General features: G+C 38.5%; 1 protein-coding gene across 10 annotated transcripts in view; it reads left to right on the plus strand.

Annotated features, from left to right (window-relative positions):
- NRXN3 (neurexin 3) overlaps window positions 1–26,793 on the plus strand; it is an 887,537-nt gene that overhangs the window by 784,742 nt on the left and 76,002 nt on the right. For 8 of the 10 annotated variants that reach the window (XM_032445108.1, XM_015865173.2, XM_032445109.1 and 5 more), the window contains one exon: window positions 2,568–2,875. In XM_032445108.1, coding sequence (XP_032300999.1) covers window positions 2,568–2,875 — 308 coding nt within the window. Of the gene's footprint in view, window positions 1–1,200; window positions 1,261–2,567; window positions 2,876–26,793 lie in introns of all 10 variants that reach the window. The other 2 variants (XM_032445105.1, XM_032445106.1) reach the window with 1 other exon arrangement.

Consider the following 26,793-nt stretch of genomic DNA (forward strand, 5'->3'; position numbering starts at 1 on the left):
CACCTTCAATGTACTAATTTCTCATTTTTAAAGTCAAACAAAATATATGCCTGACATATCTAAAGATGTACTATGGGCTTGGCTTAGAGTGAATGGCATCCTTTGTAGGTCCATAATCCTCCATTAAAGTGGAAGGAACCCCTTTTCTTTCCTGGTTTAGAGAGCTCTCCTCCTGGAGCAGAAAACAATGATTCTTTCTCACCGTTGCACACCCCTTTTCCCTTCAGTGAAAGATGAAGGGTATTGCTTCAAGGAGTGAAAATGAATGGAAATGGGAAGTTTTGAAAGGTCAGCACTTTCCCTTCATTTTCAGGAGTATCATTTCAAGATTAGCGAAAGAAGATGGGTGATTATATTCCCTGCTATGTATCCTAACTCATCTCCATCATTTGGCACCGTAACATAAGTGAAGTGGGAAGGATGGAACAATGCAAGTGAAGTGTCTGGGTTTGTAGGTACAGAGACAGCATGGAAAGAAATGTAGTTCTGGGGAGAAAGAATATATGAGGAGAACAGAAGATGCTGAAGTAAGGAACTGACAGTGTATCCATTAGAAAATCTAATGCACAACAGGATAGAGCTACTAGGAAGTAAATCAGTCTCTGAGGCCATAATATATGACAAGTTTGGCCTTCTGCAGTGTACAGTACCACTTCCTCTAGATTTGAGGGAAATTAGACTGAGAGAGCTGTATATTTTGATGGATATTTTTACTGAATCCTATTCTCCTCATAGATAAGAGGAAAGACTGAGGGGGGGAAAAAAAGAAAAGAAAAAAAAAAAAACAAAACAAACTGCTCTGATTTTATATGCTGGGAATTTGTGGCTCCAGTACATGGTTTTTGCTTTGAGATACATAAACGGCCTCTGGTAAGTTTAAAACATCCTAAGATAGATGCAAAATGCTGTGTCAAGTGTTTAAACATTTTCCAGGGGAAGGGCGCCTTCCTTTTTTATTTCTCATTTTTTTCATCAGTGCTGTTCCTTCACCCTGATCAAGTGCTAGTATTTCATTTACAAATCTGTGGGTGAGGAGCACAAGGGATGCGCAGCTCACCTTCACATGTGTCCATATGTTGCACCTCTCCATATACTTTTGCTCAGTTAGCTAGGGCCCTCTCTGGGGACAGGAACTCCTTTCAGATACATTTCTTCTCTTGTCCCCATTCTCTTCCCCATGGTCCATCCTGTCACCATAAGATGATGCAACACCGCATCACCACTTGACTTCGAGACCTGCCACGACGACCACCAAAATTGGTGAGCTCCCCCTTGTATTTTGATTTACTTTAACCACTGTCTGTGAATAAATGAGCAGTGGGTTATACTCTTTGCTTTGCTAAGTGGTGGCTTTGTGCACTTCTAGTCAGGGTGGACTAGAGAGGAAGTGGTGAGTGAGACCTGGGGAGTGGGAACGGGATGGGGACACATAGTACAAATTTCATAAAAGCAGGAAAACACGAATATTTGAATGGTGATTATCTTGATGCTGTTTTGACAATCCTTCAAAGCACTGCCCAATCTGTCTCTCTTGTAATTCAATAGATTCCAGCTGGTGATGCCCTGATATTCTGAGGAAGAGTGAAATTATGGGTACTACCTTTGCACTGCATGAAGCAATTTATTTCTTATCATAATCAGTCTAATGCAGCCTGGGACATAAGCAATATTTATAGCATAGACCAAGCAAAATGTGATTTAAGTGGCTTGCAAAAAATAGAATTGACAGTTGTTATAAGGATTTATTTTTTAATAAGTATATTTCTTGTTACATATGATATCAGTCCACTCCTAATACTCAAGATGTGACCTTGAATAAACTACTTAACTTGCCTACTCTTGAATGTAACCATCTGTAAGTGGGATTCACATGTAAGGATTTCTGGGGTTTAGTTGTTATCCTTACTGTTTCATGAACTTTGCTCTTTCAGAGACATCACTATATTTGTGTTTGCTTTTCCCTGGTTTTAGCTTTGTGAGCCTTCACAACAAAAAATTTCAGGTGGAAGATCATGAATAAGCCCATCTAAAGTTTCATATACAATCCTTGTATAGATGATGATGAACACAGTTGACCACCACAAATTTTTCTGATGTTCTCTCCTCAAGCCACCTCCAAACACCTTTGCATTATCAAAAGTGGCTTTATGAAACAATCCCACCCTCTGACCAGTCAAAAGGGAAGGTTTTTTAATGGGTTAAAGCTTGACAGGTGCTGTGATTTAAATTGATAGTGGAAAAAAGCCACGTGTTGAAGTCTTCTTAATAGTTAAAGGTTGGTCCAACTCTAAAGGAGAGAGTCTAAACTTCTGACCAAATTAAAGCTCCTCTGGATTTTTGGCTATGAATGGATGAGGTTCAGGTGTTCTTGCTTTCAAGATAATCTCTATTATTAATGATTCATAGGCAATACATTTTCATATTATATTTGTACCCTACAGTCTTAATAAACACTACTGAGAATGAATCTATTTCTTTGTTGTCTGTCACTTCTGGCCAGGATTCAGTGTAAGGTACAAAGTAAAGGAAATGTCTAGCAATAATATTGTTCCACCCCCCTTCACTAGGACGACAGTTAACGATCTTCAACACCCAGGCGCAAATAGCCATAGGAGGAAAAGACAGAGGGCGTCTCTTCCAAGGCCAACTCTCCGGTCTCTATTACAATGGCTTGAAAGTGTTGAACATGGCAGCAGAGAACAACCCTAACATTAAAATCAATGGAAGTGTCCGACTTGTCGGGGAGGTCCCTTCCATCTTGGGAACAACACCCACAACCTCCGTGCCACCAGAAATGTCTACTACTGTCATGGAAACCACAACTACCATGGCCACCACTACCACCCGAAAAAATCGTTCACCACCTAGCATCCAGGTGAGTCAATTGGTCTTCTACATTTCCTTGGGTTCTTAATCAATCTCATTTCTCTGCTCACTTGTAAATTCACTAGAACTGTTATCTGAATCATGTTCCATATATCTCTTAATTTTAATGTTATTGTGAAGATAAGTTACCACACAATGCACTGTTCTCATGTGTAGGAGAACTAACTCAATGAATTGCATATATTTATAATAATGTAATAATAAGAGATTTTGTTTCTGTTTGACTACAACATCATTTAGGTAAGTAAAATTGCTCCAAAGAAAATTAGAACAAGATTTTAAATGCTCCTACAGTTGGTTATACTGTGAAATGTATTGTTGAGAGAGCTACAAAACCTTACAGGGGGGTGAGCGTATGGTTATTTATCACCATGATAGTGTATACTGCTGCAACACTGATCTTCATAATGGAGAGAAAAGCAGTGGAGCATTACTTCCTGGTTGAGCCATTTTTCATTTTCCTTTTACAGCCTTCCCTTAGAAAATTTGAAGGAAACACCATCTAGATCAGTTTCTTGCAAAATGCAGTTACTGCAACACAGAGCAATTTCAGCATTTTTAGTAAAAAACATTCCTATGATAAACAGATCTCAGATATTCTGGCCTATCTGTACCAACATACTGTGTTCGTACCTAAAAATCCAGTGGTAGTACTTATTTGGCTATATCAGGACAGTGGTATTGATTAGAAATAAGAACCTTATATTTGCTCTTCTTGTGTGTATAGGTTAAAGAATAACATATGTAACGAGTTTTGAATAGCGGATTAGTATTTGAAAATGATTTATTTCAGTGGTATACCATCATGTTATCAACTAGAATGAAATGCATGTTCTAAAATCTTCATCGAGTAAGTAGAATGAGATCCTCATCAGGTAGAAGCAGTGTGCTTTCATTGACACTTATCTAGTGATTTGTGACACAATCTAGTGATTATTGACCATAGAGTGCCTTCATTAAATCCCCAGGGAAAGGTATATTTTTGTATAGGTAGGTAAAAAAATGCAAATGATTCCATCTCCTTCTCTGAAACAATTTCTGCAGCTTGAAACAGAAGAACCTAATGAAATTAAGGACTTTGAAATCTGGAGTCATGCAAGTAACATGCTTATTTTCTGCTGTTTCAGATTTCATCAGTTACTGGTTGTGTTTGTGTATATATGGCTGTTCTCTTTTTAACCTAGCACTGGTCACTGAGGATATGACAAAACAATATTGTCCTCTTAACTATATTAGGAGGTCAGGCCACACCCAGAGTGCTCTGTTAAATTCTGGGTTCCAAAGCACAAGAGAGATATGGAACTACTAGAGAGTAGTTCCTAGAAAAGGGCCTCTGATTTGACTAAGGGTCTGATGTATCTAACCTATGAGGAGAGTCTGAGAGAGCTGGAACTATTCAGCCTGGAGAAGAGAAGGCTCAGGGGGGATCTTATCAATATGTACAAATACAGAAATGGAGAATATAAAGGGGACAGTACAGATTCTTTTCAGTGGTGCCTGGTGTTAGGGCAAGAGGCAACCAGCACAAACTGATACATTGTAGGTTCTATCTGAGCATGGGGAAGCATTTTTTCACTGTGAGAGTGTACAAGAGCTTTTGAGTCTCCATCCTTGAAAGTGAGATGTTTAATAGCAACTAAGACTGCTCTTGATGTCCCTGCTCAAGCTGGGATTGGACCAGATGGAAATAGAAGTCCTTTCCAGCCTCAACCATTCTGCAGTTCTGTGAGTTATTTTTGCTGCAGTAGAAAAATGAATTTCAAGCCAAGGTTTAGTGTTGCCCCAACAATTTTGGCACTGCACCCAGTTGGTAGCAGGACTGAGACTTATTGAATTATGAGACTCAGACACTCAGTAATTGTTTTCAAAAGTTTCAGCCAAATAAAGAGAAATTACTCTAGGTTTCTTCCCTGTTTGTCATAAACTGTGAATTCTCCTCAAACGCTAACTCAAATTTTAGAGAGAATTTTTGCAGGATTACATCTCCAGAAGAATGAAATGTTGACCAGATCCTGCTCTTGCTACTGTAGTTTACTGGAGATTTTCTGTGATTTATAAAGGTAACAGAACTGTGTTTAGCTATAGGGGTGTAACAGAGAGTAGTACTGGACCTTAGTGGTCTGAGTGAAGCTGGAAATCACCCTGCCTTATTTGATGAGGAAATCTTCCAGAAAGCTTCCTGCCTAAGCTACGTGGTAGTTCAGTGGGCCTATGGAGACCACTGTATGCCGAAAGTGCATCAAGAAGATTTAATAAAGTGTCAAAGTGCTTCTAAAAACATGGTTAGAGCAATGATTTCCTGGATACACATGCACCACAACAAATGGTCTCATCTGAGATGATATTAAAGCAATAACTCTTTGACACTTCATGCTGCCCACTGAAAGCAAGATAAAAGTCAATATGTACCTCCATTACAACATTCTGCATTTCAATACTGGGACATTGTATTGCTGTCACAGCACAAATGGCTCTTCTTTCTTCCTTACTTTTGGTAGAATTTGATTCTGTCAGCTTGTGTTGCATTATTTCTGCAATAAACGTGAGAAGAAATTGTCATTTTCTTTTTGGGTAGTATCTCCTGCTGTGGTTTTGAGATGGCTAATGGTTATTTTATCTTGCTAGTGTTAGACATCACCATTGTCAGGCCTGCTTACAACCTTAGATCTAAGCAGTAGAAAAATCAAATAGAACAAGTTTGTTCTTTGGAGAATGTTAAATATAGCCACCTAGGGCTATGTGCAGTTAGTTATTACCCTACTCCAGCTTCTCTGTTTTCCTCAGAAGTAAATATTTTTTCTTCATTTTCAAGGCCTTTCAGTTTATCCCGTTTCCATTCTGATCAGCTTTTTTTTTTCTTTTTTTTCTTTCTTTTTTTTTTTGCCTTAATTGTTAAATTTGTTCAGAAGAGTCTTTCTTCTTCCAGTTTACCATCTCCATCTACAAGGCAACACTGTGTTATAATTCCAGTGTCACTAAATTCTTCCCTTAACCACAGTTTAAAAAGTTTTCAGTGGTTATGCTGATGATGTTCTGAGGCAGCTGTTTATCAAGCTGATCAATACTGTCATATTTTTTATCTCTGTATTCTCAATTTACCTGTATCTATTTGCAGTATAATGTTTTATTCTTCAATTGAAAACTTTGTGAGTTCAAAGTTCTCCCAGTGCTTTTCATTCTGCATGAGCACGCTACTTAGCATAGACCTCCTTCTGGGTGGTCAGATGGCAATAATCCATTAATTTTCAAGGAGAGTCTGGCTAAGGCCCCATTCAAACTGATCTAGCTGTGGATGTCCTTGTTCATTGCAGGGGAGTTGGACTAGATGGCTTTCAGAGGTCCCTTCCAACTCTAAGGATTCTATGATTCTATGATTATGCTGTCCATGAGGAAGCAAAAAAATATGTACACTATTGAAGACCTAGTGCATGTCTTAATTTCATGTACTTAAAGATAAGGATAACGATGCTTGCCAAACTGTTCAAATGTTGCTTAGAGTTTAAAAGATTGAATTATTTGTGGGTGTGTTCATCTGTAATCTTAAAATGACAAAATGACGGTGTATGATATATAGTATGCAGAATATTCTCTATAAAGAACAGAAGAGGATTTCTACCCATTACCCATGTAGAGTGTCCATCCTGTTGGATGTCTCAGAATAAGTTTCTCAACCTTTGATTTTAACCATTAGGCATTCCAACCTGTTAAATTCATTTTTAGATGGAGGCTTCAATAATCTTGATTAATGTCTTTCTAGAATATGCAGGTTCAGGCTAAATCCTTTCTTGCTGTATATCTCACAAAGGAAAATAGCACAGATTTGTCTGTCTAATTAGACTTTTTCTGTCAACTAAGACAAATACAGTTGTGTCACTCTTTGGTCTTGCCAAGTTGCTTGAGCCAACTTTGAGCTATTGAGAATCCATGTTTTCTAGTTAATCAGGATAAGAAAGGGTGAGTCAGTTGATTGATTTGTACAGTAATTGAGTTTACACTGTCTTAAACATGCGGCTAGGTACAGTCATATGGGACTTGTAGCAAAATATCAATTGGTTTTGAAACAGGTACTAATTTCTGCTCTACTACGAATTTTTGAAACAAAATTTTGGACCAATGTATGAGGAAGGGGTCCAGGCTAGCACTTTCCTAGAAATTTCAATTGTTTTTAAATTTTTTCTCTGGTAAAATTTCTTTATCAAGAGCTACTTGAAATATTTCTTTGATTTCAGGTGACCAAATGCACATACTTTTCTGTAATAAAATTATAAGAAGCTGTAGTAACAGCTCTAGTAAACTGATGTGGACTTGCTTAAGACAGGCAGTCATTCATTTTTCAGAAAGCACTCTTAAATAACATCACTTTTTTCAAGGCACATTATCCATTTGTGCATTTAGACATGTCATTTGCCCTGCCAAGGGCAGTCACATAGAAGTCACATAGAAGATTGTCTTCAAAACCTGATTAATACAGTATTCAGGAACGAAAGCTACTATAGTTGACTATACATTTGATTACAAGCAAAATGATAGGATAGAAAAAGTGTTTTGTTCTCAGGTGGTTGTGCAGCAACAGTGTGTGATAAGGACTTCCAATACTGCAAAAGCAAATGGTTAGGAATAAATGACATAGAATGAATGGTTGTAGTTCAAATATAGTTGTAGGATTGGATCACATATTTTTAGAGTATATCTGCTCTGCTTGCTATTTTTATATATAAGGAAAATGCCTAGAAGCTGCAGACATTGCCAGAAAACTTCCAGTGCATATAGTTCCATTTGGATTGTTTATTTATTTATTTTCAAGACTGGCTGAGAGGTGCAAATGTACCTTTTACCTTTCCTAACTTACCTTTCCTAACCTAACATATAGATGACTGTGTTGACTTTAAAATAACATCTATGCTGTTGTGACAGATCCTCTTTCTGAAATCACCTAATTAATGCATTGGGTTTTATGATGTTGTTAACTAGCAAAAAACAGGAGATTTTCCTAGTTTCATTGGTAGGTAGGTGGACACATCTGTAGATTAATTGTCACTAATTTACAAGATATGTCTATCATGGTACGTCTCATAAAAAATAACTATTAGGAAGATGAGCTATGTAACTACCATTACTTTTTCTTCTCCCTTGGACAGTTTAAGAGGTGGTGGGATGTAACTCATTTTGACTGCAAAAAATTACTTCTATTATAATCTTAAAGATAAGAATTTGTTTACAGTTTGCTACTAAATTTCAGCAGAAAAAATAAAGCCTGAGTGGTGAGGACTTGGATTCCAGTTTCCTCAGTATTGCATCGGTTACAGATGCTCCCCTTGTGCTTTCTGAGAATGTGTTTTTGGAGAAAATTTGGTCTTTTTGCCTCTTTACTCTTATTGCTTTGTGGTTTTCTACTGGTGCTATGCTACCTCTTTTGCTGTGTCTTGGATTGGGCATACCTAAAGAAATATTGTGGGTAAGAACAGTCCTAGGCATAGTGATAATTTGTTAGGAGTCCTGAGCCAGAGAATAGGGAATGTTAGGAATACCCTGGTGGCTAATTGTATCAAAATGAATTTTCTCCATTCACTCTATAACTATTGAGTTATAGAAAAGGAAATAAGGTCCAGAGGACAAGATATATCTTTCTCATAGAGATATGGGAAGGAAACAGCAAGGCTTAAATGTGGAGAGTGGCATGGCTACAAACAGTAGAATGATGCTTTGGGCAATTCTATTTTGATTAGATGAAGATTTGGAGAAGAGAGATACTCTTATCCATATGGCTTAATAGCCAATCTTCCACTTTTTAATCTCTCCTTCTGCCATTCTCTGTCTTCACTACAGATAAATGGAAGTCTTTTTTGCCAAACTGGCAGGGAATCATTTCACTTTGAGGAGCCGTAGTTTCTTCCATAGCAGTGCACAGTCAGGCTGGATTGAACTGTCTTTACTAACACCAAGTGAAAAACACCTCTTCCCCTCATTTTCTACAGCTCTGTTCTGTTAACTGCTTTGGAACAGGAAAACTCACTTTTAATGTACAAAGAGTTAGGTCAGGCAGGGAGAAAAACATACTGTACTTCTAAGATTCAAGTGATATCCTCAGTGCCCAAGCCATATAGAGAAATTTGCTCAAATAGTTTCAATTTAACTTGATTACAGTGTCTTTTTCTTTTCTGAAAGATGACCTCCAGTGAAACTGTAAGGACATGAATGATTTTAATCTGTGGTAACAATGGAGAACCAGTCCTGACTGTCTCCAACAGCATAAATATACAAAATGACAGATTATCTTCCTACCTCCCTCCCTGCTGCCTGAGCACACACTCACATACTCAGTAGCACACAGCAAAATTCAAATTGGTCTTTATCTTTCACCTACTTCCCCAGTGATTAATGCTGCTCTTGCTGGGAGACTAATCAAATGAGGGGAAATATGGAGAAAGAAATATGTGTTTCTTAGACTATCGTTATCAGTTTATTATTCCGTTAGTATATTTTCCTCCTGTTAGAAGAACCTAATGTACTGACACAGCAGGAAGAAGGAGAGTTCAGAGCAGATTTGATGACAGGAAGATGAATGGTTCAGGCCTTAGCAAGTGGAACACAGGAATTTTGCAGGAAGGTGGTGAACTACTGAGCTGCTGTGGGATTGTGGCATTTTACCTAGAAAAACAAGAGGCTGTAGTGCTGTCAGCACTGGTCCTGAACCAGGAAAATACTGGCTTGTAAGTTCAGGTCCTTCACATAAAAGCTGTCAACAAGCCCAGGTTTGTTGCATTGTGATGGACATAGCCTTCTGGGGATACTGGGAAGGGTTTCCAGCTGCTTGATATAAAAAGATTTGCCATGGTGGAAAGAATAGATAAAGATGGGAAGAGGAAGGAAGATGGTTATCTGCAGGGTGTTGTCTGGAGGGCTGTGCCTATGGCTTAGAAAGAATCAATAGTGGTGAGAGCTTGTAGAGGGCTTCTTCTCCCACCTCATATCAGACTAATTGGAAGGCATTGTTGCTTGCCTGAAGCTGAATAATTCTTTGCTCAGATGGCTGATTACACATTGTCCTTCTGCTTGTGGACTCAAGCGTAACAGAGAAATTTCTGATTGTTTGGCTGTAACATTTGTTACCCTGGCAAGAACCAAGAACAACTTACAGTCTGCTTTGAAAAGGCTTGGTGGTTCTCAGACTGCCTCTCTGTTAATGGTTGCAAGTTGTTTGCTTTGTCTTTCCTTAATGTAAGCCATGGAAATGGCATTAGCCCTTGCCTCATGTGTTCCCTGGGAGGGGGCAAGGAAGAGGTTGGAAAGAGGGGTAAGATCTTGGATGTGGATTGCTAACGAGCCAATCTGCAGTCTTTCTTTCTCCTTAGGAGATACTGTAGGAATTGGAGTAAACTGCAATTAGTTCTACTGTACCGACTAGGTCCCGGGCTAAGATTCTGAATCTGAATTGCCACTCACTTACTCAATTATTTTCTCTGTGTAATTAGGGGACCTCTTCTGCTGCAGGTCTTGCCAGGAATTTGTGCTCTTCTGCTTACTGTTGCAGTAGTGAAGTCTGGACATCAGATGCTGCCAGAGGATTAAAAAATTAAATGGCATCAGAGCTTCTGCTGTGAGGGGAGAAATATGATGAAAAGAGGACAGTGCAATCACATTACTTGAGAGTTGCAGACAAAACAGAACAGATGATGTAAACAGCTGTTTGCAACACTAAGGGTTGTTCTAGAGGTAAAGGGAGATAGTGGCATAAGTTGACTCTTCCTCTGCTTCAGCCTGTCCTTCTATTCAGACTTCTTTTACTGACAGCAGTAGCTGAAGGTCAGGAGTATTTGGAGATTGTTTAACTTCTTTCTGTTATTAGCTCTTCTTTCCTTACTTCTTTGACCATCTGAAGCTGAGAGGCAACCCTGGTGGTGGCAGTGAATTGTGGCGGTGATAAGGCAGTCATACATTGTCCCTTTCAATGGACATTATGGAAAAGATATGGAGTGATTAGTAGCATCCATAGGTACAGCCAAGTTCCATCTGGCAAATTACAGTACTTTTCATGCATATTGCCTTGGCATCTGAGAGTCTTTCAGCTTGGTAGCCCATCTAATAGTCTATAAATTCAAACTAAGGTTTTGAAGAGAAAAAGTCAGTTATTAGCTCAAAACACTTATGTACTTAACCTGGAAATCAACAACGTACATGTTAATTACATCTCTTTAAGCCAGAAAAAAAGGACACAAAATTATCAGTGTGTCCAAGTGAAGGTTACAAAGATGGTGACGAGTCTAGAAAGGAGGGCATATGAGAAGTGGCTGAGGTCCCTTTTTTTTGTTCAGCCCAGAGAAGAGATGTCTGAGGAGGGGCCTCATTGTGGCCTACAGCTCTACATAAGGGGGAGTGGAGGATTAGCGCTGATGTCCTCTCTCTGCTGACCAGTAATATAACTCAAGGGAAAGGCATGAAAAGAAGGGTTAGGCTGGATATCAGAAAAACGTTCTGTACAGAGAGGATACTTGTGCACTGGAACAGGCTTCCCAGGGAAGTGATCGTGGCACTGAACTTACTAGAGTTTAACAAGCATCTGGACAGTGTTCTCAGTCATATGGTTTGATCTGTGGAAGGTCCTGTATGGTTCTGGGAGTTGGATTTGATGATCCCTGTAGGTCTCTTCCAACTTAGGATGTTCTATGATCCTATGAGATCCTTTTTACTGTAGAACTGTAAATTTGACAGTGAGTGTAAGTTCTAGAAAGTACAACTTTTTGACTCTTTTTAAAACATGAATAAAAATGTCAGTAAATACATTAATATTAATTTTATTTTCAAAATTTTCCAAGATATCAGAGCTTATGAATAGCCATAATCACAGTTCCTGGAAGTCAAATTTCTTTAATGAAAACTATCATGGCTGTTTAAGGGGTTATTGCATGAGATTCCCTGGGAAACTGTCCTTAGGGACACAGAAATGAATAAAGAGCTGGAAGCTCTTTAAGAACACTTATCTGAGAACACAAGAGCTCTCTATCCCCCACCATAAGACATCAAGCAGAGGAGGCAGGAAACTGGCATAGGTGAGCAAGGACCTGCTGCTGGTTAAACTGAGGGATAAGAAGGAAAAGTGGAAGCACTGGAAGCAAGGATGGGTAGCCTAGAAAGAATATGGGGATGCTGTCTGGGCATGCAGTGATGCTATCAGGAAAGCCAAAGTGCATATGGAACTGAACTTGGCAAGGGATGTGAAAAATAACAAGAAGGGATTCTATAGGTACATTGGTCAGAAGAGATAGGGAGTACACACTCCTTTGCCTCTGAAAAATGAAAAGGGAGCCCTGATTTCTTTAGACGTAGAGAAGGCTGAGGTACTCAACAAGTTCTTTGCCTTGGTCTTCTCTGGCAGTCAGGCTTCCCATGCCTCTTGTGTCCCTCATTTTCTAAGCTGGGGCTGAGGGAGCAAAATCCCTCTGACTCTAGGAGCACAGCAAGTCCAAAGACTGATTCTTGAAGCTAAATGTGTACAAATCTGTGGGGTTCCAATGATGTGCATCCCAGGGTCCAGAAGGAACTGGCAAGCCACTGTTTATCAAATTTGAAAAGTCATGGCTGTCAAGTGAAGTCTCTGGTTGACTGGGAAAACAGAAACGCTACTCCCATTTTTTTAGGAAAGGGAGAACGGTAAACCTGGGAAACTATAGGACAGTTAGCCTCATGTCTGGGAAGATCATGGAGAAGATTTTCCTGAAAGAGATGTTAAGGCACATGTGAAATAAGGAGGTGATCCAACATGGCTTCAGTAAGAGCAAGATTGTTCCTGACAAGTCTGGTGGCCTTTTCTGATAAAGTGACAGCATTGATGAACAAAGAAAAGGTGACAGCAAGCAATAGCAGTAAGTTCACATAACCAAAGAAGGGTATGTTCATAACTGCTTGCTACTGGAAGTTGTTCACATATACTCTGAAAGAGACATGGATAAGTTAAGTATAGACTCTCCTATAATTCTGATATGGTGTCCATTGTTGGACAATGTTTTTTTCTCATAATTTCTTATACTGATTCCTATTTAACAGGATTGTGTTATTCTGGTTGCCTTTTCTGCTCTATTTTAATTCTTCTGATCTAATTCTTGTTTGGACAAAGCAGTGACATTTGGGCTGTAATCCACCTGGCAGCTTTGCTGAAACCAGTTTTAACTAGATTGACCTTCTTTGGCATCAAAATGTACATAGATATTCAGTCATTCTTGTTCTGAACTCAGAATTTGCCTTCTTTCTTGCATGTAATTTAGGGAAATTTGTAATTCAGTTGACGGCAGTTAGAGGGAATTTTCTAAAGCAGCCCCTTTAGCTAAATCTCAGTGAGTAGACCTTTGATTCTTTGTTCCGCAGCAAGATAAATGTGTGGATTTCAGAACCCCTTGACTGAAATTTTCAGCCTCTGGGACAGATGATCTGGAACTTATTGGAGCATTGTGTGAGTATGCAAACATTAATGAAAACAATATAAACAAAATTTCTCTCCAAAGCACCTTATAAACCTGTATCTGAGGAATACTAATTATACAACAGCACCTCATTCTTGTTTAATAGTGCATAACTAAGCCAGCAGTGCTGTTCAGTGAAGATGCATTCAATATGGCTATGAGCAAAAACATATAGAAACAATTAACTCAGTTGTCATTGCATCAGGGCACCACCTCTTAATAAAAATTGTGAATTTTAAAGAAGGTTGCTGAATAGTCAAATGATCTCAGTAAGATGGCTTTCTCACCTCAGCAGTGGCCCCTTCTGACATGAGAGAATCCTTTCCACCTGCATTTTCTGTCTGTACTTTGTGTATCTTCTTAACCTTCACAAACAGTTTTCTTCCACAGAGACAAGTAATTTTTTTAATTTTTAAAATTTGTTTGTTTGTTTGTTTCCCAAGAAAAGGGAGGTAGGTCTGGACAACAGTGAAGCAACGTCCAAAACAGGTGTAAATTAACTCCTTTCAGGCAGTGGAAAGCCTTTTCCATACTAATTTGCCACAGGGATTATTGAGAAGTAGAAAATTTTTGTTCAGACAAACTATTTCACATATGACTCCAGATCAACATGATTTTATTGCTAAGTAGTTATACTGCATAGATTTTCAGAAGCAGAACTGGGATTTAAGATTGGCACAAGTGTTAAGACAGCTCAAGCGGCCAGCTTCAGTGGCAGAATCAGAGAGACAGCAAATCATAAATGTTTGGGACTCAAAGACTTCCCTTACTAAATACTGCAGTTTTATATTCAAACGTCTCCATTCTCTCCTTTTAAGCTGCCTCCTGGCAGAAGTGACAGATCAGGAAATACACTTGCACTGAGCTGCTTCAGGTCACAGGCTGTGCTCAGTGCTTAGCCTCTGTAGCTGGTTGCACTGTTTGCTGCTTCCCAAAATGGAGACAGGGAGGCAGGGACACACGTTATTCACTGCCCTTGCCGATAGGGTTCTAACCTCTGCCTGGTGGGTGGGGCAAACAGCTAGGGACGCTTTCATCTTCAACTACTGTCTCAAGAGTCAAAAGCAGTGTCTGTCAGAGCTTTTTACTATATATGAGGCTATTTCTTAATTTGGCAATATTTCAGTGCCCCTGCGATGGATGCCTTGTTCAAGTTTCTCTGCATAGCATTACATTCTGTCGTGCCAAATGGAGATACATATCCAAAGCTTTCAATGGAATACAGCACTGCTTCAACAGAATATGCATTTCCCTAGGTGTATTCACCTAATAACTTATTTCTGGGAGTGCTATTTCTTCTGTGGCAGCTCTGCCACTTTGAAGTCCTTCTTGAACCAGTGAAAGATTTTCATTAGTTGTCAAGGATTTTCATTAAAATGTTCTGTGGCTGTGACCTCATAGACCAAGTTGACATCCCATGAGAATGGTTTATTCATTGCTCCTTCTGTACCAGGCTGAAATCTTTGGGCTTCTGGGGGCTTTCTTTCTCTTTAAAAAAGAAAAGTCGGGTGAGCCTAATTATTTTCCTGCCCAGGAGAGCAATGTTTCTGATTAAAATACACCTCAAATGGCATATCTGCCAGGTCTTCCTGCTAAGGCTGAGATGCTTGCTGTGCTGTTCAAGGCTTCTGTAAAAAGATGAGTTCACATGTGCTTTCCAGTCCTCTGTGTTGTCTTTATCTTCAGACCTGGAAAACATATCAAAGAAAAACCATTTGTGTCAAACTCTGGATTTTTTCTCCTAAATTAAAAAAAGGCTTTCTGAGATGTGGTGCACTTCTGAATGACCTCCTCTGTGCTTTCTGATGCCTCTCTGCTGTGGAGCATTTACATGCTGACAGTGGCAGCTGTCTTCCCCCAAAGAATTCACAGCACCATTGCTAGACTTTGCCTTAACCTTTTCTGTCTCAGCTTGCTTCTTTTCTTTTTTCTTTTTTTCTCCTGTTTCCTTTTTTCCTCCCATCTTGTGCCATTACATCACATCACACTGTCTTTTGCCTTTCTTTTGCACCTCTTCCACAAATCCCCACTGCTTTTTCAGTGCTTCCACCTTTGTTTATTGTAAATTCATCTGAATACAAAACTTTATATAGAATCATGGACATGGTATTGATTTTCTGAGTCCCACAAATGCTAGGAGTCCTGCAGGATCCCTTTCCCCTTTGAAAGAGCTGTTTCCTTCCCACTTCTAGCAGGTTTGCAAGTGCAGAGATTAAGTTATTCCCTGGAGGCAATGGGAGGCATCTGCCTTGCAGGGCTACTCCAAGCTTTGATGATGTAACAGACAGTAGCTAAGATCCTGAAATGGGCAGGAGGTTTAAGAGAACACTATTACCTCTTAGATTCCATCCCCAACTGCTGATTCCCGGAGTGTGAAGATTGACTGCCTCATAATATGATCCTGGCTAAGGATCCTGAAAGCACTATTCATGAAAACTCCTAATCCTCCCAGAATGTTTATTACACAATTTGCCATGGTAATGCAGCAGTACATTTCACAAACTATAAAGTATTGACATTTATTTGTTTAAAATCAGTTGCTTCTTTTTTTTTGCCTTAGTGTTTTTGGTGGGTTTTTTTTTGGTTTTTTTGTTGTTGTTTTTTTTTACAGCGCAGCATAAATGAGACCTCTCTCAACTATACCAATTATTTTATGTTTTCTGTAATTCAGTCTTCCACTTTTTCTAAACTAAACCATCCTCATCCATAAAGACTGACAGCCTAACACAGTATATAGTGGAGAAGCAGGTTAAGTCAGCCTTAATTCAACTTCATGCTTCTACGTAGAATGCTTTCACTCCCCCACAACTGCTTACTTCAAAGCTGAGTCATATATCTTCCCTGTAGTCACTGTGACTATAGAGCATTGAAGTCTTCAGATAGCTAGAAATTAAAATAACCTCTTTCAAACAAAAATTAAACTAATGTGAATTAGAAACAACCATGTATAAAAAGAATAATGAGAAAGCAAGCTTCTAATCTAATTGTTACCATATAATAGCTTTCTTTTCTTTTTATGCTCTCTTCTTTGAGAAGAAATTACAGGCTCAAGGTCCACTTTGTAACTGTCATCTGCTGCTTTATGACAATCTAAGCCTTATGTTATATGTGATACCTAGTGTAACCAAGGTCTATTTCTTTTCTGTTAGAAAAGCAAGGCTTCATTATTCTCTTGAAATAATGTCCATCTATCAGGGATTTTTTATTATTGTGGAAATAGGTAGACACAATAATCTGGGATTTGTAGAATTGTGTCTGTTCCATTCAGTGCCTGCTCCCTGCTGGAAAGGACTTCCTTTCTGCTGAGGAGTCCTGTCTCAGGGGCTCTTGATGCAGACAGACTGTGATCTGATACTTGCAGCTAGGGTGAGGAAGCCTTACATTTATTCTTGATTGCTGATGCTTGGATTGCTAGAGCAATAACAGAATTTTGCCCCCTGAAATTGCTTGAGATCATTCATCAGTTGAAGTAGCTGGGAAAGCAAGGGGAATGGGTTTAAACCCTCTGAATATTCACCTAGAAATTGGCTCATAAAAAGAGAGGTGTAACAGTAAAATGTAATTTTGAGTTGTATTTGAAAGTAAGAATGCTTCCAAACTCATTCAGGATTGTAACAGAATGTAGGAGTTATCTAGTAGCTGCCTCTGGAGATGTCTAGCACTGAAGCTTTTTTCTCATTTCTCTCATCCTTCATGCAGTCTACCTTGTATCCTTCATTCCTACCTGTGTATATTTTCATGGTTATGCCTGCTGCTCAGATGTTAAATATATCCTGCTGTTCAGAGATAGGAAGTACAACCCTTGCCCTTTCTGTTTATATTATTGTTTTGTTTTGTTTTTCTGAGATAACAGTTCTATTGCATTCTTTAACTGACATATGCTTGACTGATAGTAAGTACTTCTCCTCTGGAACAAGGTAGCAGATAGGAGAGCACATAAAACTCCCTAGGCCTGAACTATATAATAGTAGTCCTTACAGGAAAACCTTATGTGAGTCACTTAGTCAAGTCCCCCAGCTACTACAGACATTAGTTACTATGATCCCTTTAATAACATTTTGTTTCCAGACTTTTCCTGGCATTTCAGCATATTAACCTATGTGTTTTAACTTTCTTGAACCTAGTATTTAAAATGTGATGTTGTTACTTCTTTATTTTTCTTTTCTAAAGTGTTTTCAGATATATGCCTGAAAAAAAATACTAATTGATTGCTTGTATTAGTACTATTACTTTATATCTGATGCAACTTTCCTCCTGGAATCTAAAGATAGCTCCCCTCAGCTGACACGTGTTCATGAACAACAGTGGAAGACATTAAGAATACCAAATACCCTTGTTTGGAATTATTTGTATTTATTTTTTTATCTGTTTATTTAGAGCACAAAAAACTGAGCAGTCAGAAGAAATGATCTCATTTTTGGACACAGTAGAAATTAATATTAACCTTGATAGAACTCCATTTGCTAACTTGCAAATTGAACATAACCTTGTCTTAGTTCACAAGCATGGTCATATAGTAAAACGGGTGCTGTCTTCCCTCAGCCTGTTACTACAGAGATAAATGAAAATGCACATACAGCTCAGCATTTGTCACTGCTGGGTTTGAAGCTCACCACAGCAGATGACAAGCTGTGCATGCAGTGCATTCTATTCTGAGTTATGTAAAAAATAACTTTCTTTTCTCCTTCTTTTCTGAATGCTGACTGCTAGTCTTGTCCAGCCTTGTTCTTCCAGAGCCTTGCAAGAGCCAGCACAAACTGGTTAGGATTTCTGGGACAAACCTGGAGAAAAGCAGCTGGTTACACGGGTATTACCTGAGGCAGTTCTCCCAGTGCAGGGAATATGGATGGCTCTTTCCTGTGGCTGGAGTCACAAAAAGAGTATTGGCCTGAAAAAAAAAAACAAAAAACCATCAACCCGTCTCAGATTTGAGCTGTTTTGTTCTTACGCAGGAGCATTCCCTGGTGTTCTGTGAAAAATCTGTGGTGGTGTCTTTCCTGCACTGTCTTAGACTAGATTAAGAGGATGACCTGGATCTTTGGGTCATTGCATGTGTTTAGTTAAAATGAATGTTAAGAAAAAGGGTGGCCTGAGCTGTGTGCTAGAGATATGAAAAATTAGGAAAGATTCTGAGCACATTCTCTGTCAAGCAAAATGTGGTGTCATTCTTTTTAGGCCCACACTCAAGTTATGATGCTGAAATTACACTTTTTCTCACTTTTTTTTTTGTTTCTCATACATACTTGTACATTCAGCTACCTCTGTGAGCTATGTAAAAGTGTAATGTATCCATGTATCTAATGGTTACTAGCAGCTACCAAATGCTGTTAGAAACTGTTTGGGATATCAAAACAGAATATAAATGTTGGACTGATATTTGAGGCAGCGTTGGAAAATGAAGATATATTACCAAATATTATCTGTTTGGATTAAAATATCTCATTGAAACTTTTAATCAGAAGGGGGAGAACTTTTGCTCAATGTCATTTCTTCACTATTTCATTCCTGTCTCACAATGACTTTCTGTCACTCCATAGTGAGTTCCAGTTACCTCTTATCAGCCACTGCATGCTCTTATGTCTGGTATCTCCACCACACAGGAAAAGAATTATTGCTTTTCCTAAATTAATATTTGCAGTACTTTTCAATGCAGAGATAATTTGTTTGTGTCTTAGTTTCTGTGAAATCTTCCCTCTGTATAGCATTCATTTTATTTAGAGGTTGAAAGGAATTTTCCTTTAACACTGCAGACTTGAAACTCCAACAAATTTTGTCATCTCCTGACAGCAATGCTCTCAAGACAGTTTTGCCTCTTGGTTTCCTAATTTTTGCTGAATACATAAGAACCCTCAGGCTGGAATGTTGTATTTCCCCTCTCTTTCAAGTCACATGTCTCAGAAACAGACTGTCCCCAGCTAGAAGGACCTTAAAGGTGATTCAGTCTTTGAGCATCACAACAATTTCTAATACTTCCTTGGTTATTATTAGATGACAAGTTTCTGCATTGCTGGCGTGTGTAAGCACCACTATGTTCACTGAGTTGGAAGGAATATTATAAAAGATGATTCATTTTGGTAGTATATAGCTTTTTCTTAACCCCTTCAAGTATTTAACTTCTTTTGAAAGGAATGAAAAAGCCTATAAATAAGAGACAGTATTTATTGCTTCCAGATTTCCAGAACACATCCAGATATTATCATTTGTTAGGCTTCATAGTTTGCGTGAAGTGGGTGGGTAGGTATTATATTGTACCATAATTTACAGCTGATTTAGTACACTTGGCTCTAACTGCTTTCCTTCTTCAACTGTAGAAGTCTTCAATAAACCTACTAGTGGTTCAGGTGTGAAGCAGCAGTTGGTCAATTTCTTGGAAACTGGTGGTATAGCTAACCCATGGTTTGATAAGATTGATCTTTCATTTGTCAGGTGTGGCACTGTTGTACCATTCACCTGCACAGGAAAATTGATTACATCTGCCATTTTCATGCAAAGCACCTGACATGGTATACAGTTCATCTCTCCATTTTAGAGTATTTCCCCATGCTGAAGCATTTATGAACTGCTAGAGATCTAGTGCTTGTATTCCGGCACCATCATGAAATCCTTCCCTAAGAAAGAGACTCAGAAATCCAACTTGAGAAGCTAAAGGGTGGCTGGTCGCCTGTATCACTCTCACTGGGCTTAAGTAAAATAATTGCTTAGGTTAAGGTTAGAGTTATGTTCAGGTCTGTATTCTCAATCTAGAAAATTCAAGTTGATCACATTCTTATGCAGCCTGAGAAAAAAAGTGGGTTAAACATAAAAGTCAGTCCTTTGTAACATCTGTCATGTTAGCTGGGATGCCATCTTCAATTACAGGCATTAAACTTGGCATTTGAGCCACTGCCACGGGAAATTTTATAGTTTTAGTGGAATTAATTGGACAACTCCAATATCCTAAGCTATCCTTCTTTATTAAACAAGTCATTCAATTTAAGAACAGTCACAAGCTTGAAAATTTGAATGGAAGCTGAAAGTAAATCACTTGAGAAGCTACTGGTCATCTAGTTTGATTTATATATTTAAATAGATAGATAGAGAGAGAGAGAGAGTTGCAGTTGTGAATATCCCGGATCATTCCTGAAGTACCCCAGGAAAGGAGTAACTCTGCAGGGAATGTTTGTGGTGTGTGAATAGGTGAATTCCTTAGTGACTGCTTAGCAGTGAAAGGTTTGCACAACCCCTGCTGCCACCTTCTGCCTGTAGAGGATGTTTGCCACCAGAGCAACACAAAGGGCAAAGATGATCCAGTGGTAAGAAAGTAAAGGGTGGATGAACTTATTTGATGGTACTGTCTGTTGCCTGGCATTTACAGCAAAGACCAGTGATTGCACAGAGCTAGCTGTACTACACTAGAACTTGAAGGAATGATCACATTAGCCTAGGAGTTACATAAATATATTGAAGCACTGCCACAATAACTTGTTTATTTCAGGTCAAGGCACTGTAAGTGCCGCTAGGTATCAGATCCAGTAAAAACACTGGCTGCCTTGACCTTTGAAGCTAATAAATTGTGTTGCAATCAGTCATACACTTTTCCTGTCACACTCTGTCTCTCTTTCTTTCTCCCTGTAATTTATGCACTTCATTGATAATGCAAAGGTTTTTCATTTACAACTGAGAATAGCAAAATTGCTCCATAGGATTTCTTTTTCTTTTGTAGGCAGATAGATATGAAAACATGATAGGGAATTTTTTTTAGCAATATTGTATTTACTAATGAATGAACTGAATGTTAGGGAAGAGGACTACACTATGGATATGGTATTTTTAGTAAAATAATATGGGTGTCTGTATGGGAAACTGATGATCACAGCCCGAACCTCTGATTAACCACCTGAGGGAAGCAATGAGTCAGCTGCAGGAGCACAGGTGAAGGTAATTTAGCTGTGCTACTGGAAGGGGTGGAGCTTGACTCCACCTCTCCCAGACCTTATTTAAGGGCTGACCACCACTAAGGCAGGAGCTTTTTCTCTGGAGATTGCTTCTTTGTGGGGTTTACTGTGAATCTTCAACATTGGTGAGCATTTTACCTTTATTCTTTTATCACGTTAATCTTTTGTACAAAGCATCTGGTTTAACCTCTGTTTACCTGACAATTGTACATTATCACATACAGTGGTAGTATGTTTATTTGGTTTAATTTATTAGAGAATATGGTGATTGATCCAGTCTTTGAGTCTAAACTGTAAAAAACAGTAAATAATCTAATTTGTTACTTGCTGTATATGGAATTTAATATTTAGTTTTGTATATAATGCTTTCCTTAACTTCACAATATCTTATACTAGCAATCACACTTTTTCATATTCATGTGTTAAAGTTCTGAAGTGGTAACTTCTGTCCTTTTTTGAAAGATCCCAGTAAGAAGCATAGGTATTAAGTGTCAATACAGCCTATAACCTGAAAAGCCTCCTTGATTGAGAAAGGAAGGTTAAAGATTTTAAATGTGAAATCAGTGCCTAAGATCTTGTTCACAGTGGTAAAGTCTGGACCTTAATGACTGACGTATTCTCACTGCTACTTCCTGTATGTGTACGCATTGAGAACATGGCCAGAACAGATGTTGAACCAGTCCTGTTAAATGGCATCCAGTAAATGAACCATTTCTATTAAATGTGGAAGCCAGGGGTATATGGCTTTAGGGAAATAAATACTTTTAACAAAGGATATTATTCCTGTGGAATGGGATTATGGCATGGCAATTGAAGGAAGATTGCTTGCAATGAGAAGTCTTTAGTCTACAGCACTGCTGAAATTCATTCAGAATCACAGCATTGTTGGGGTTGGAAGAGACCTCTGGAGACTGAGTCCAATCCCTTGCTAAAGAAGTTTTCTACAGTAGGTTGCACAGGAAAACATCCAGGTGGGTTTTGAGTATTTCCAGAGTAGGAGAATCCAGAACCTCTCTACACAGCCTGTTCCAGTACTCTGTCACACTCAAAGTAAAATTCTTTTTCCTTATGTTCATATGAAATGTCCTGTGTTCCAGTTTGTGCCCGCTATCCCTTATCCTGTTGCTTGGCACCACTGAACACAGCCTGGCACCATTTTTTGACATCATCCCTTTAGATAAATGTTTGTAAGATCTCCCCTCAGTCTTCTCTTCTCCAGGCTGAACAGTTCCAGGTCTCACCCTTTCATCATAAGAGATGCTCCAGGTTCATGCTGCATGGGACATGTTCCATGTACTTGCCAGACTTTCTCAATTAAAGATGCTCAAAAGGGTTGTTCTTAGAATATTTCCAGTGCTAGAAGTATGCTATTGAAAGCTGAGTTGAAGAAAATGTGTTCTTAACTCTGCAACTTATACAGGTTTTTCATATATTTCATCTATGCACCTGTCAGTGTGGTCATACACAGGAGAGGAGAGGGAATGATTTTCCATCAAAAGGCCATCCTGCTGTTTTTTATAATATTGCCAGTCAGAAGCTTATGAAGTAGAAAATGATTAATTACTGGCTAGGAAGAAAGAGCTGCTTACTTTCCTATCCCCTGTGGAAATAGCAAAGCTTTGATGTGTAGGTTGATCCTAGCGTAACAGGCTCTCCCAAAGTCTTTGACACTGAGGAATACTCAGCAATGTTCCAGGAGCAGAAAGCCACATCTAATTTGCATATGAATTCACATAAGTATTTTAACCTTAATGTATTCCTGAAGCAACACTATTTTATGCTGTGTAAGAAACCACCCGCTACTGAATCAACAGCGTTTATAACAGAATTTTGTAAAAATGAGTTGTAGGGTATTTCTGTATCTGCAGTGAATCATGAAAGTGCAGATTGCCTCCTCTGATCCTAGCTTCCTGACATCTCTCTCATTCAATCTGGTGAATGATGCAAAACTCCAAAAGGAATAGTACTTCCATCTCCTATCTCTTGTAATAGTTAGTGGTGACTTCTTCTCCTAAATCCTGTCACATTCCTGCTTCTCTCTAGCTGTTCTCTCTAGTCCTAGTGACCCAGGATCACTATTGCAATCAGAGAGGCTCTGATCTTCCTGCTTCCCGAGGGAAAATATGTTTTCCAGGTGAATAGGTTAGGCTGTTAAAGTATGAGATAAAACAAAACAAAAAAAATCAGCTGTATAATCATTGTCTTTAATACACTGCTGGAAAGCACTTGGAGTTTGCAGTAGTGTGGTATGAGGGTTCTCTCATATAGAACATAATTCCTTGGTCATAAAGCAATATATGTGACAATGCCAGTAAACAGAGTAATAATGTAGATTTATGTGGTAATTGCTTGCTGTGAGTCTAGGGTACTGATTCTGAACAAGGCTATGTGATCATACAGAGTAAGATTAGAGAAGGTGTTGTTCTCTCTGGGTACGTGAGGCAATTATGGTTTTGATCTGCTTTGGCAAATGCTGGGCTACTATAAATCGTTATGAATCACTTAGTAGGAGATTGGAGGATGTGGCTTCAGAAGGCAACAGGAATGTTCGTTATCAATAAGATTCTTTCAAAAACACAATTTTTTGTTCTTTTCTGTGTATATGTATATTGTGCCTTGTCACAGGTTTCATTCTTTGTATCTGACAGCTCACCCTTTTCCTTTAAATAAAGAAATCCAAGAGCAGAGGACTAGAGTTCTTTACTATACGTGTCCCCAGTTGCCACTAAGTATTGAAGTCTGACTTGGTCCAAGGCCAGAATAGATGCCTCCAGGCTGCTTGGTTTTGAAGCACACAAAGTAGATATTTCATGTATGAAAATCAAAGTGATCAGTCCTGTAGTCAACAAAGAGAGAAGCAACCAAAATTAGGAATGCGAGATTTCCAGAAAAAGGAATGTCAGGCTTTGCTCTCTCAATAAGGAATACAGCCTTCAGAATACTGTTAGCCAACCTTGTACACCTTTTCTGCTTTTTCCTCTAAAGACTCCATTCTGATTAAGTGTTTATTATTCCTTAAAGTATGCAGTTTAAAACATATTGGTTGCCCTTTGTATTTTTTGGAATTGAGATTACTTGGAGTTTATTCTTACAAAGGGATCTTGGACTAATACACTTCTATTTATCTTCGTAACTAAACTACTGCTTTACAGATGCATACATATGGGTATATAAAAACTTATACAAGTTGTGAGAGCAGACAACTAGAAATTAGAAAACTAATCAGAACCTGGTTCCAGTTTATGGTGTTGAATTAGTGACCAGAATTCCTAACTTTCCAGTTGTGAAGTGTAAATATGTGTCTCTCCTTGAACACTGTTCAGTTAAATTAACATTCATGAAATATTTTGAGATTTGGATAAAAATTAAATACACTGAGGAATGATCTTCCATAGAGCAGTACAATGTCAGGCAGGAGGCATGGGAGCTAGGATTGCTCAGGAACTTCAGAAGAAAAATCTTTTGTAGAGCAATCTTTTCTTGGATTGAAACTATTTGTTCCACTGAGGGAAGTTATAGAATGCCTTTTCTTGAAGTGCACAAAGAGCTGTGATTGTTCTGCCTATGCAGGCAAGCAAGAGACAGAGAAATGAGTTAAAAGTGTAAGTAGTGACCATCTGCTGAGATCTTTCCATGTTTTTTGTTGGAAACTGTTTCAGCCATTTTGACAGCCTGCCTGAAAGAATCAAAACACCCAGCACCTTGCAGGCACCAGCAACAGTAGCAGAGAACAATACTCTTGCCCCTGAGTTATCTGAAAATGTGTTATGAGAAACATGCTTTTTCTCAGTTTCTTTGATAACAAACCTTTTCAATCAGGGCTCCTACAATGCTGTACTTGTGATGTGCTTTTCAGGTAGGTATGTACTCTTCTTTCAGAGAGAGGAAAGCAAATATATTTTGCCTAAGGCTGCACAGTGAATCAGTGCCACACCAGAGGTTGATTCCCAGGCATGTGACTCAGCTCACATACTCTGAGTAGATTGTGCTCTCCCTGATGTATGAAGTCATTTCAATTACTGGTCACTGCTTAAAATGGGGACTGAAACGAGCATTTTGACTAACGCAGTGCTACCTTATTTCCTCAGTCTCGTGACCTATTCCCATGTGTGCAAGAGCATTTCTGTTCCTTCAGGATTTTCCTTGAAGCTGTTTAATTGTTCTTTTGTTGTACTTCTTTTTGATTTTTTTCTTCTTTTTGAATGAAGATTGCATACTGTGAGAGTGGAAAGAAGCTCATAAGACCAATGAAGATCTATAGTCTATAAGGATGTTTTGCTAAAACAGATCTTTTTTTTAAAAAAAAGTTCTAAAAATGAAGATTTTGCAACTTCCTTCTAAAAAATGTTAGTAGTGTTCAACCTTCAGGAAGTTTATCCTAGTTTGTGAAATATCCATTCAAGTCAAGCTCATTCTTGTCATGTTCACATTGCAAGTGGTCATCTTTGCAACATGCTTTTATGTATTTTAACATTGCTGCCACATCCAGGTCAGAGCTTCGTGAATAGAGAATGTGTTTTTTTCCTCTGGTCTGTTTTCTAGAGTTCTGGTTGTTCTTGCTGATTTCTTGATGGCCTCCAGATATTTGTCTTGTATCTTAACAGGCGCTGTAGTGCTCAAGAGAAAGCTGTACTGATATTAAATACATTGAGTAGGAAACAATTGTACAACTCTGGTTTGCACTTGTGAGATAATCTGCAGCTCTGTACATCTTTATTTATTGTTCCCTATTTTAACATCAGCATAACTTTTTGACTTGTGTGCATCCTGTGGCGTACTCTTATCTGAGTAATTCCTCAGAATCTATTCTAGCTATGGTAAAGGAAGTGTGCTACAGACCTGCTCTTTGCAGGAAGTCAGAATATTAAAAGGGAGAGGTACTTAGATAATTAAGAAAAGGCTTCTGATAGAATGGAGGATTGAGTACCTGAACAATCCTCCCACCACCACCAAAGAATGCACACATCAGAATTGCTGTAGCACAAAAACAGAAAAAAAATATCTGATTTTGATGAGGTTTTATACAACTCAGTGGAACTGACCTTAGATTATTTGCAGGATTGTTTGTTAGTTTGTCTTTTAGTTCTGTAGAAAAAACAAGAGAAACAGGGTTAACTGTGCTTGTTCAATCTACTTACTATTTGTTCTGTGCCATCGTTACAGTGGCTATAGTGAAACAAATGAATAAGACTTTTAGTCTTTAAATTTTTTTTCTAAGAGATGGTAAGGAAACAAAGCTGTCAGAGAATAAGAGGTAAATGTCTGTCATTGATTTGAAAGTGGCAAAGGACAGAAAACTGAAAGGAAAAATAACTGCTTGATTTTCAGGTTAATAGAAAAACGGCTAAAGGTTAATGGAAGAGTGCCTCAAATTTCTCTTTGAGGACCACTGTTATTTAATCAGTGATGTGAAAAAGGGAGTAGGCAGTGAAACTGCAAGATTTGTAGATGATATGAAATTATTTATGGGAGTCAGTGTTAGAGCGGATTGAGAAATTTCAAATGCACCTGAAGATCAG

This window comes from Coturnix japonica, chromosome 5 (genome assembly GCF_001577835.2).
Source record: "Coturnix japonica isolate 7356 chromosome 5, Coturnix japonica 2.1, whole genome shotgun sequence".
NCBI lineage: Eukaryota > Metazoa > Chordata > Aves > Galliformes > Phasianidae > Coturnix > Coturnix japonica.